Source organism: Phyllobates terribilis, unplaced genomic scaffold, assembly GCF_046119375.1.
Source record: "Phyllobates terribilis strain yellow unplaced genomic scaffold, ASM4611937v1 Scaffold_2__4_contigs__length_985480577, whole genome shotgun sequence".
Taxonomy (NCBI): domain Eukaryota; kingdom Metazoa; phylum Chordata; class Amphibia; order Anura; family Dendrobatidae; genus Phyllobates; species Phyllobates terribilis.
Window position 1 is genome coordinate 701,911,214 of NW_027362762.1, and position 12,652 is coordinate 701,923,865.

Here is a 12,652-nt window from a genome sequence, read left to right on the forward strand (position 1 = left end):
AGGACCCTACGTCCTAAGGCTGCATCAGCGGAAGCACTGACGTCCACCTTATAAAACTTTGTAAAAGTGTGGACGGAGCGCCAGGTAGCCACCCGGCAGAGTTGAGCTGCCGAGGCCCCTTGATGAAAAGCCCACGATGAACCCACAGCTCTCGTGGAGTGAGCTCGAATCTTAATTGGACAAGATTCGCCCTTGAGTCGATAAGCCTCTAAAATGGCCGACCGAATCCATCGAGCTATAGTGTCCTTGGAAGCTCGTTGACCATGCCGACGACCTGCTGGAATCACAAACAGAGAGTCCGATTTCCGAAAACCTTGAGTAATAGACAAATAGAACTTCAAAGCCCGCACTAAATCCAATGAGTGCAAGGCCCGTTCCTTCGCATTCCTCGGTTCCGGACAGAGCGAGGGCAACACAATATCCTGGTTAACATGAAATTGTGACACCACCTTAGGTAGAAAGTCGCCCCGTGTGCGAAGCACCACGCGATCCAAGAGAAACTCCAGAAAAGGAGGCGAGCAAGAAAGAGCCGCCACTTCAGAAACCCTTCTCAAAGAGGTGACTGCCACTAAAAAGGCAACCTTCCAAGAAAGCAAAGAAAGGCTAACGGAGTCCATAGGCTCAAAAGGCCCATGTTGAAGAGCCTCCAAGACCAGATTGAGCCGCCAAGGGGACACAAGCGCCTTCCGCGGCGGAAACTGACGGGTTACCCCGTGAAAAAAGGAACGAATGTCCCTACGCGAGGCGATAGCCTTCCGAAACAGCAAGGACAAAGCAGAAACCTGACCCCTCAGAGTGCTAACTGCCAAACCCTTGTCCAGGCCATACTGCAAAAAGGCCAACAAATTGGGAATGGAAAAAATCCTCGGGTTCCTTGAAGAACCCGAACACCATGAAAAGAAGGCCTCCCAAGTCTTGTGATAGATCCTAGTAGTGGCAGGACCCCTGGCAGCTCGCAGAGTGGCAATGACTTCGGCTGAAAAACCTTGACGAGTCAAGATTTCGGTCTCAAGAGCCACGCCGTCAAACGCAGAGACTTCAGGTCCGGATGACGAACGGGCCCTTGGGTTAACAGGTCCGGGCGAAGAGGGAGAGGAAGTGGAGGCGCAGCCAGAAGCGACACCAGCGTCGAGAACCACGTCCTCCTTGGCCAGTCTGGTGCTACTAACATAGCCGGGACTCTTTCCAGTCTGATCCGACGCAACACCAGAGGAAGTAAGGATATCGGCGGGAACACATAGATTAGCTCGAATTGGCCCCACGGAGCCACCAGAGCATCCACCGCCACAGCCTTCGGGTCCTTGTACCTGGACATGAACGTCGTTAACTTGGTGTTGAACCTTGATGCCATCAAATCCACTTGAGGAGTTCCCCAATGGGAGCACAGCTGTGCAAAAATTTCTGGGTGAAGACTCCATTCTCCGGGATCCACCTTCTCGCGACTGAGGAAGTCCGCCGTGATATTCTGAACTCCCGGAATGTGAATCGCAGAGATGGCTGGCACCTTGGCCTCGGCCCATACCAGGATCCGAGACACTTCCATCATGAGCCTGGAGCTCCTCGTTCCACCTTGATGGTTGATATACGCGACCGCCGTCGCGTTGTCTGTCTGCACTCGGACTGGCAGACCGTTTAAAGGGACCGTCCAGTGTTGGAGGCAAAGGAAAATCGCCCTCAATTCCAGGATGTTGATCGGCAGGACAGACTCTTCCGACGACCATACTCCCTGAATCCAGAGATCGTTCCAGACACCCCCCCAGCCTGACAGGCTGGCATCGGTGGTTATGACCGACCACCTCGGAAGGAGGAAGGACTTCCCCAGGGATAATGCTTCCGGACGTAACCACCATTCTAGAGACTCTCGCACCCTGTGGGAGATGATGACACTGCGATCCAGCGAAGCCTGTGATCGATCCCAACGGTTCAGAATGAGCATTTGGAGAGTCCTGGAATGAAATTGGGCAAACGGAAGTGCCTCCATTGACGCCACCATCAAACCCAAAAGGCGCATACACCTTCGAAGGGACATTGCTGTCGAAGACTTCATAACCTGTACATGTCGAAGAAGACTTGCTTGCTTGTCTGGAGGCAGGGACACCACTGCTCGTACCGTGTCGAAATGCATCCCCAAAAACAGGATTGACTGCGACGGTTCCAGAGACGACTTCTTCCAATTGACCAGCCACCCGAAGTCCTCCAGGAGCTGAAGGGATAGATTGCGAGCCGTCACCGCCTCCTCCTTTGAGGACGCCACAATCAAAAGGTCGTCCAGGTAGCGAAGAACCGTAACCCCCTGTCTTCGAAGGATCGCCATGAGAGGTGCCAGAATTTTTGTAAAAACTCTGGGCGCCGAGGCCAACCCGAATGGTAGGGCCACAAACTGGAAATGGTCCTGACCTATGGCAAAACGAAGGAAGCGTTGGTGGGCCCTTCCGACGGGAACATGCAAAGAAGCGTCGCGAATGTCGATTGACACCAAAAAGTCGTTCTGCGACAGGGCCGCCACAACTGAGCGAAGCGACTCCATGCGGAATTTCCGGGTGCGGACATGCCGATTCAATCTTTTGAGATCCAGAATGGGGCGAAATTTGTCCTCCTTTTTGGGGACCACAAAGAGGTTTGAATAAAACCCTCTTCCCCGGTCCTCCGGCGGAACCGGTACCACCACACCCTTCTGCAGAAGGGAATCGACCTCCTGCCGTAGAGCGGCAACTAGCTCGGGCTCTGACGGAATGCGAGATCGCCAAAACCTGTCCGGGGGTCGAGAAAGAAACTCTATGAAGTAGCCTGCTGACACAACCCGCGTCACCCAGGCGTCCGAAACGCGGGACGCCCAAGTCGATTCGAATTGGAGCAGGCGACCCCCCACTCGAGAGCCCTCGAGTGAAAACCTGGCGTCAGTCCGCCTTAGCGGGCTTTTTGTCAGCTTCCCGCTTGTCTTGACGGAAGCTCTGTTTCCAGGGAGTGCGGGATTTCTGAGAAGCCTTTTTTCCTGAAAAAGAGGGACGACCCGATCCCCAAGAGGGCTGACCGGACCGTCCCCTGGACCGAAAGGGCCGCCGACTACTACCGGCACTAGGCCTGCCCGACGCAGAAGCCACAGTTCTTCGCTGTGGTAAGGCCGCTTCTTTTGCCTTTGCCTTGACAATCAGCTCCGTGAGGTCAGATCCAAATAACTGACCACCCTTGTAAGCTAAAGATAGCAAACCTTGCTTGGAAACCGCGTCCCCGGTCCACTGTCTGAGCCACAGTGCTCTTCTGACTGTGACCGCCGAGGATTGCGCCCTGGACAGCAGTGACGCGGTATCCAAACCTGCATCACTGCCATATCGGGCCGCATCCTCCAACAACTTGAAAAGCCCATCTACCTCGGATAGCGGGGATCCATCCTGCCACGCCGTCCGTAGACGGTCCAACCAGCTTAGGGAAGCTTTACAAGCACACATGGATCCTAGCACCGCTCTGAATCCATGACCCGCGGCCTCGTAGATGGATTTCGCCGCCATCTCCGTTTTTCTGTCCAGCGGATCCTGCATACTCGCCTTCCCTTTAACAGGCAGTAATGAGGATTTGCTAAGCTGGGATAAAGGGACATCCACTTCAGGAGAAGGAATCCAATTATCAATCAACTCCGTGGAACACGGATACAGTGCCTCAAAAAACCGTGTCCCCTGAAAACGTTTATCTGGACACAGGCGTTCCTTCTCCACTGCCCCATTAAGCTCATCCAGAGATGGTAATGCCAAGCGCGACCTATGCGACTCCTGAAACATCCGGGCCGACTTACCAGGACGTCTAGTTACCTCCTCCGGAAACTGTAACGCCTCCCTCATGGCTCCAATAAAAGCCTCTGCACGGCCCAAAAAAGAGGCAGAGTGCCCCTGCCGATCCTCCTTATCCGAATCGGACATCTCCCCATCTGAGCTTGAAGGGGAACCCTCCATAACAGAGATCTCCGAGTCGCTGCGCGGGGAGGGCAGTACCGGCCTGTGGCGCTTCCTGCCATGAGAGGATCTAGCTGACACCCAATAACCTAGAAGGTCAGACAGGCCATCAATAGAACGAGTGAGGGCCTCCATTTTGACCACTGCCCCATCACCGAAACCCCCGACCGCTGCGCTTGACGCCGTCGAGGACTCCTGCATGTCAGACACGCGAGACTGATCCTGTAGCGGACCTGGGAGACGGTCCGCACCTCCTGGACCCTGATCTGACATGCCCTCACACAGTATATGGCAGGTTAAACCTGTCAGTAAGTAGGACAGTGTGGTTTCTTAAAAGAAAGCTGAAGGGTTAAAGCTCTTAAAGAGAGAGTTACCCCAGCTGACCCCCAATTAAGGGATAACCGCCTAATAAGGGGTTAATGTCGCAGACTCCCCACAACCTCTGTGAAATGAAAAGGATGTGCGAGCCCCAGACAAAAAAAGGAACCTCTATATGGGGTAATAGCTGCAGGACAGCACAGTCTGCCACCTTATTGTGCCTCAGAAAGGTGCCCTGCGCTGAGGGGGTGAGGGGTTAAGCTTCTGCCCTGACAGGCAGAAGCGACTCACCCAGCTGGCCGCGGTGCAGTGTTCCTTCGGTCTGTCGGGAGGAGAGGAGAGTGAGGAGCCCGATGGAAGCCGTTCAGTAATGGCCGCCGCGCTGTGAGGAGAGAGAAGCCGGAAGAGGAGGGGCAGGAGAAAGCGCGCGCTCAGAGCGCTTCCTGCCCGCGAAAGACCGGGAAGGCGCGAAGCCACGCCCCCCGCCGGCTTAAAAAAAAAGCGCGCGCGACTCCTCCGCTCTCCGCTCCTGCCCCGCTTCCATGTCCTGCAGGCATCCACCTGCGGACAAAAAAACACAAGTCACCACATGAATACATGTAGCAGCGGCTGCCGCAGCAGCCGCTGAAGCACTCAAAACACATTAACATGCTGAGTACTCACCCAGCTGAGCGCCACAGGGACCCCCAGGGATTTGTGGCGCTGTGCCCAAGCTTCCCCCCAGGGCGGAGAACGCAGTGACCCCAGATGCGCGGTTTGCGTCCCCGCCAGGGAAGCATCCCTCATCCCCCGGGGCCGGCAGGGTTCTGCAGGGACCTCTCTCAAAGGGTAATGCAGATCCGCCAAGGGAGGGGTGGGGGTCCAGCAGCGCTGAGACCCCTGAGACCTCAAGACCACGGGGGTCCAAGTCTCTGTCCGATAAAAATAAAAAAATTTTCTGAGGAGCTGCTTCCAGCAGCGACCATCCTCTGTGACCTCAAATTTTAGACTGGAGAGCTGGAGTAGGAGGAGCCCAAGCTGGAGGGGCCGGACAACACTCTTTTTTAATCTGAGGTGTTCTATCCTATGTGGGCTCCGCCTACCCACTAGTAATGACTGTGTCTCCCTTCCTTCCATCTGCTGCTGAAAAAGCAGGTCCCCACTCAGGTCCGTCATCTATCAATGGAAATATATGGGCTTCCATGTTACTGGTAGTACAAAGGTTCTGGAAAAGCGCTCTGACTCTTCGTCCCCCAAAAGAAATCCAATGAATTCTGTGCTCGCAAATCCAAATGCCCCCCGCCCCACAGTGTGCCTAGATGACATTTAGCGTCCACATGTTTTGTCATTTCTGTAGCAATTAGAGCCCACCTAATTTATGTGTGCATGTCTCCAGAACCATGAGCTGGGCACTACAAAGTACTGGGAACTACAACATACTGGGCACTACAACGGCAGTTTGAAATTTTCACTCAACAACATTCACTGCTGCTTGTTTCTGGAAAACATCCATGGAATCAAAATCGTCAATACACCAGTAGATAAATTCCCAAAGGGGTATCATTTCCAAAATGGGGTCACTTGAGGGGGGGGATTCTGCTCTTCTAGCACTTAGGGACTTTGTATATGGAGTCCGCAAAGTATTCTAGGAAAATCTGCACTCCATGATGCAAATAGCCCCCCCCCCTCCCCCGAGTCTTGCCGTGTGGCTAAGCAGTACTGCAGAGCCACATATGTGGTATAGCCGCGTTCAGCAGAAATTGTGGGACAAATTTCGGTACCATTTTTACCCACCACCCAATGTAAAAATGTAAAATCTGGGGCTCAAATAAAATTTTGATGGTAAAAATGTAATTATTTTTTCTTCACTGCCCAAGGTGTCACAAGGTGTGACATACCTTTGGAGTCAATATGATCACTGCACCCCTAGATGAATTCATTGAGAGGTGTAATTTGTAAAATGGAGTCACCTATGGTGGGTTCTGATGTTCTGGCACCTCAGGGGCTCTCCCAGAGGATCATGGCACCCGCAAAAAATAACAGTAAAATCTGTACTATAATATAGTGCTCATTCCCTTCTGAGCTTTGAACTGTGCCTGAAAAGTATTTCCCGATTACATGTAGGGTATTGGTGCACTCAGGAGCAATTTTTACAATAAACTGAGGTCTATTTATTCCTACTTAGCCCTTAGAAAAATTTAAAACTTGGGGTTAAACAACATTTTAGTGGTAAAAATGTAATGTATTCTTTCTTCACCGCCCAATGGTATCAAATTCTGTGAGGCACATGTGGTGTCAATATGATCACTGCAACCCCTATGTGATTTCATTGGGGGTGTAGTTTGTAAAATTAGGTCACATATGGGAGGTTTCTGTTGTTCTGGCACCTCAGGGGCTCTGCCAATGTGACATGGCAACCTCAAACCAGTCCAGAAAAATCTGAACTCCAAAATGGCGCTTCTTACCTTCTGAGCTTTGCACTGGTACCAGAGAACTCAGGAGAAATTGCACAACACATTTTTGGGCTCCATTTTCTCCTGCTGTCCTTGTGAAAATGAAAAAAATTGGGGCTAAAACAATATTCTTGTGGGAAAAATTATCACTCCTTCCAATCTGAGCCCTGCCGTGCACCCAAACAGTAGTTTTCCCCCACATATGGTATATTTGCGTATTCAGGACAAACTGCACAACAAATTTTGGGTTCCATTTTCTCCTGTTAACCTTGTTGAAATAACAAATTGGGGCTGAAAAAAACAATTTTGTGGAAAAAATGTGATTTTTTTATTTTCACAGCTCAACATTATAAACTTCTATGAAGCATCTGGGGTTTCAAGGTGCTCATCACACATCTAGATACATTCCTTGAGGGGTCTAGTTTCCAAAATGGGGTCACTTGTTGGGGGTTTCCATTGTTTAGGTACATCATGGGCTCTACAAATTCGACATGGCATCCGCTATTGTTTCCAGCCAATTTTGCATTCAAAAAGTCAAATGGCGCGCTTTCCCTTCCAAGCCCTGCCATGTCCTCAAACAGCAGTTTCCCCCCACATACTGGGTATTGGCGAAGTTGCACAACAAATTGTATGGTGCAATTTATCCTGCTACCCTTGTGAAAATAAAAAAAATTAAGGCTAAATGATCATTTTTGTGGAAAAAATTAGATTTTTTTATGGTCACGGCTCAACGTTATAAATTTCTGTGAAGCACCTGGGAGCCCAAGGTGCGCTCCATACATCTAGATAAGTTCTTTAAGGGATCTAGTTTCCAAAATGGGGTCACGTGGGGGGCTCCAACTGTTTAGGCACATCAGGGGCTCTCCAAAGGTGACATGGCGTCCACTCTCGATTCCAGCCAATTTTGCCGTGCCTCCAAACAGTAGTTTTCCCTCACATACCGTATTTTTCAGACTATAAGACGCACTTTTTTCTTCCAAAATTTTGGAGAAACGTGGGGGGTGCGTCTTATAGTCCGATATACATAAATACTGTGGCTGTGGGTGGTGGGGTAAGCAACAGTGGCGGAGTAGCGGTGCACAGGAGGCAGCAGCCGCCTGCTGCAGCCTACAATGTACCAGCTACTAAAGAAAATGAAATGAATATTCACTGCTCTCCACGCCTATGGGCCTTGTGTTTTGGATCGCTGTCATGTTGGAACGTCCAAGTACACCCCATGCGCACCTCCCAGAGTGCAAATTTGCCTCCAGTATTTGCTGATAAAATGCTGCATTCATCTTTCCTTCAACTTTTACCAAGTTTCCTGTGCCTTTGTAGCTCACACATCCCCAAAACATCAGCGATCCACCTCCGTGCTTTACTGTCGGAATGGTGTTCCTATCATCATAGTTCTTGTTGACTTCTCTCCAAATGTAACATTTATGGTTGCGGCCAAAAAGTTCAATTTTGGTCTCATCACTCCAAATTACCTTGTTCAAGAAGTTTTGAGGCTAGTCTCTGTGCTGTTTGGCGAATTGTAGGCGATATATTTTGTGGCATTTGCGCAGTAGTGTTTTTTTTCTAGCGTCTTGACCATGCAGCCCATTTTTCTTCAAGTGCCTCCTCATTCTGCATATTGAAACAGCCACACCGCTAGTTTTCAGAGCGTCCTGAATTTCAGCTGATGTTATTTGTGGGTTTTTCTTTGCATCCCGAACAATTTTCTTGGCAGTTGTGGCCGTAATCTTTGTTGGTCTACCTGACCGTAGTTTGGTTTTTACAGAGCCCCTGATTTTCCATTTGTTAATCACAGTTTGAACGCTGCTGACTGGCATTATCAATTTATTGGATATTTTTTTGTATCCCTTTCCTGTGTTATACAGTTCAACTACCTTTTCCCGTAGATCCGTTGACAATTATTTTGCTTTCCACATGACTCACAATCCAGAAACGTCAGTGGCTGAATGAAATATGCAAGAGTCTGTCTGGATCCCAGAAACTCACTCAGCTTTTATGCACACATACTGATTACAAGCAAACAGGTCACAGGTGAGGATGTTACCTTTAGTAGCCATTGAAACCCATTTGTGTCAATTTCTGTGCATGTTATCAGGCCAAAATTACCAGGGTATGTGAACTTTTGATCAGGGTCATTTGGATGTTTTTGGTTGTCATTAAGATTTAAAAAGAGAAAGCACAGTAGTTTGACAATATATGGCTTCACCCAACCAATAACCATGAGTGGAGTAAGTGAGTGGTATGTAAACTTTTGAGTACAGCTGTGTATATATATACATCACTGCAGGTACTGTCAGTACAGTACCTGCGGTGACATGAGCATAATCTAATCGGTCACGTGAACGATCAGCTGATGCTCATGTGACCTTCCCGTGGGAGCATTCTCAAGAATGCTCCCACGGTAGTTAGCTCACTGGGGCTCATCAGCTGATCTTCAGCTGATGAATCCCAGTGACCTCCTGCAGCAATGTACACTGACAGGAGTGATTTTACACTCCTTGTCAGTATACATTGCTGGCTTCTACAGCAGTGACATCAGTGATTGCTGATGTTACTGCTGTAGAAGTGACACGGATCGTCGAGGGACAATCGGCGGTGATCGTGGACTGTGTCGTTGACGGCGGACAGGTGAAGGATATGGTTGTTTGTTTTTTTACTTTTCTTTCAAAAGATCGATGGCTTCGCAGAGGCGTACAATAAAGTTTTTTTTAAAAAAAAACATGTGTTTTTTATTTCATTAAAATACTTTATTCTGGCCATGTATTTACTGAAAAAGCGCCGACAACTTTACTACACAGTTAGTAATGGAGGGCGTCTTATAGTAATTATAGTAATTAAAGTAAAGTAAAGAGTTAAATAAACACACAGACACAGAGTAAACACTTTATTTGAAATACAACATACCCATTATTTAATCATTTAAATGAACTAATATACTCACCCCAGTTCTGATGGTAATCCAAGGGTTTAAGCAATGTCCCACCGAATAACTTTATTTAACTCCAAAAAGCATTCATTGATGTACAAAAACGCTTCAGAAAATGCATGTAAAAACGCATCAAAAATGCATGTAAATCCGAATGAGTTTTTTTTGCCAGGGAGAGGCAAAAACGCTCAGGAAATTTCTGCTTCAAATCCGCATCGTGCGCACATAGCCTTACAGTTGCTTAAAGAGATGGGAGAAGTGTGTATCCCTAGGTGGCACCTATGTAGAGAAGGACTAATAACTGTGCCAAGTTTCATTGCTCTCAGTCAACAGGATGTGAGTCAGGGGAAATCTTTAATGAACGCCCAGAACATATTTTATCCGTGCCTGATACAGCATTCATTCCTCCTGTTAACCAGTTTCTGTCCTGCCAATTACTCAGTCTCCGGTCCTGCTTCCTTATCCCTCTAGGGTCAGCAGCCGCGGTTCCAGTGTCTGTCCTAGTGTAGCACCTACCGCCCACCTGGGTTCAAGTCTAACCACACCATCAGGGGCTCTAATGAAGAACCAGGTGGCCGCTTATTTATGCCCCTCCAGTCTCTACCCAGACTGTGGCACTGTGGGTCCACGATCCACGCACGAGCGTAACATATAGTATCAGTCCTTCTACATTCTCTCTGCACTATGTAGTGAGATCTCATGAAAACTTGCAAAACCTCACTGTTTAGTGAGGAGATTATTTATGACAGAAAATGAATTTACAAATGCTTCTGTAAAAACAGAAGAGAACAGAACAGAAGACACCAATGAATACAGAACAGAAGTCATGACTTTGACTATGTATATAACAGTGTTATAAATTAACAGTTGAATTGCAACCAGTGTTGAAAAGAAATAACAGTGTCCAGAAAAAACAAGTTATCACCTTATCTGTAGGATAGATAATAACATGCTGATTGGTGGGTGTCCCACAAGTGGAACCCGCACAAATCAGCCGATCGAAGAATTTTTATCTCAGGCAGGGAACTTTTATCCCCTTTACAAAATGGAAATCCAGGTCGGGCATCCAACTGTTGCTCTATTCATTCTCTAAATAGCTGTTGGAAAACGCCAAATGATAGTCCAACAGGAAATAAATGGAGCAACAGTCGAGCAAGCGCACTGCTGTTCCATTGTAACAAGGATTGGGTTCTGCCAATCAGTGCAGGTCACTGCGGTCAGAGCCTCACCAATCAACAAGCTATGTCCTATCCTATAAATGGGATATAACTTGTATTTACCAGACAATGTTTTAGTTGGAATCAGTCTTTATTATATTAAGGATTTCCATGTTCAACTAACCTTGAAATCCTTTTGAATATTTGTTAGTTCTTCTTCAGTCTTTCTGGACATTTCTTCTTTTTCAGTGACAATGTTTTCATATGCTATTTTAAGGTTTGTATACTTTTTCCTGTTGATTGAAAACATAAAATTCAAGGAATTTGGAATAAACACATAATATCATTGGTGTAATAACTGAAAGACAAGAAATACATGTTACAAGTAGGAAAAAGCAAATAAAATAGTCAGGACAGTTCCGAATTCAAGCTCCGTGATGAGCCTCACTAGCTTCCAGCAAGAGAACTCTTTAAAGGGGTACTCCAGGAAGATAAAAAACATTTTTTACAGTTCCTATACTCATACACTATAAAGATGAGATGCCCAGTGCCCTTCAAATTGTCTTTATAACCCTTGTAATTCTGTGTGACAGGATCTGCTCCCTCACTGATCACTCCTCCCATCTGGGTCATTATATCACAAGCCAGTGTTCAGCTCCCCCTGTGAATAAAAGCCAGCATGAGAAGAGGGGGGTGTTGCCTGTGTCAGGATGCTCCTAGCTGCCTGTTTTGATATCTGTCTCTATTCAGTCCAAGAACAGGGGGCATGGCCTGTGGCAGGATGTTCTTAGATGCCCACCCCCTGATATGTCTCTATTAGTCCAAGAACGTGTGGCATGCTCCCTTCTAGTAACAGTCATATCAACAAGAACATGCAAATACACGCTGTGGTCCTCTGCTGTTCAACCTGTGACAGTGCATAATGTATACAGCCATGTGTCATAAAGGGAGCAGAGGCAGAGTGCTGCATTGGTTTATTCAGTACTGCCATGGTCAATCTCCCCTCCCCCATATAAACTTGGTAGTGCCCTGACCCCTGCAACTTTATCACTCTGGATTGTCAGGTGTCTCCTCAGCCTGAGGAAATCATCCAGATGTCTGCTGCAGCATCTGTGAGACATGGTATAAACCCCCCAGATCCCATTGCTCTGTTCCTTATACTGTGCACCAAACATACATGGGCTTATAAAAATATCTATCTACCTGTTCTTGGACTTAATAGAGACAGATATTATAGGGTGGGCAGCAAGGAACAGCTTGACGTAGGTCACGCCCCCTCTTCTCAGACTGGCTGTTACAGGGAGAAGCTGAACCCTGGCATGTGATGTAATGACCCAGGCAGGAGGGGTGAGCAGTGAGGGAGCAGATCCTGTCACACAGAATTACAAGGGTTATAAAGAATTTTAAAGTGCACTGGCTGCATCTTTACAGTGTATTAGTGCAGGAAGATGGCTCTCAGCTATAGTAAGTCAGGCACTGCCAAAATTGTGGTAGTAAAGAGTTTATGAATGGATAAAATTGTGTTTTGATTTTTTTAGGTAAGACAGAATGAACCAGTGACACTAAACAACCGCCAATCAGAAAGCATTTTACACAGACCGCAATAAACGATGCACCCTGAATGATCTGTAGTAGATCCTGTTTACACAAAATGATGTACTGCCGAGAACGATGATCTTTTGTGTTGCATGTTTTGCTCGTTCAACGAGTAATGAGCAGCCTGTTTACACTGACTGATTATTGTGAAATAAGTGTTCTTAACAGTTTTAGTGTACATGCAGCTTTGCATCTGGACACCTAGGAAGTTGTGATGCAAAGCTAGTGGCCCAGCTCTGTCTGTATGAGATTATAAAACTGGTTGTAGCCACTTTAAATGAA

General features: G+C 47.6%; 1 protein-coding gene across 6 annotated transcripts in view; it reads right to left on the minus strand.

Annotated features, from left to right (window-relative positions):
- The window catches only part of SYCP1 (synaptonemal complex protein 1), a 204,450-nt gene that overhangs the window by 142,170 nt on the left and 49,628 nt on the right, over positions 1 to 12,652 (minus strand). For all 6 annotated transcript variants that reach the window (XM_073667118.1, XM_073667123.1, XM_073667122.1 and 3 more), the window contains one exon: positions 10,959 to 11,067. In XM_073667118.1, the coding sequence (XP_073523219.1) occupies positions 10,959 to 11,009 (51 nt within the window). In that variant the 5' untranslated portion in view covers positions 11,010 to 11,067. The remainder of the gene's footprint in view (positions 1 to 10,958; positions 11,068 to 12,652) is intronic.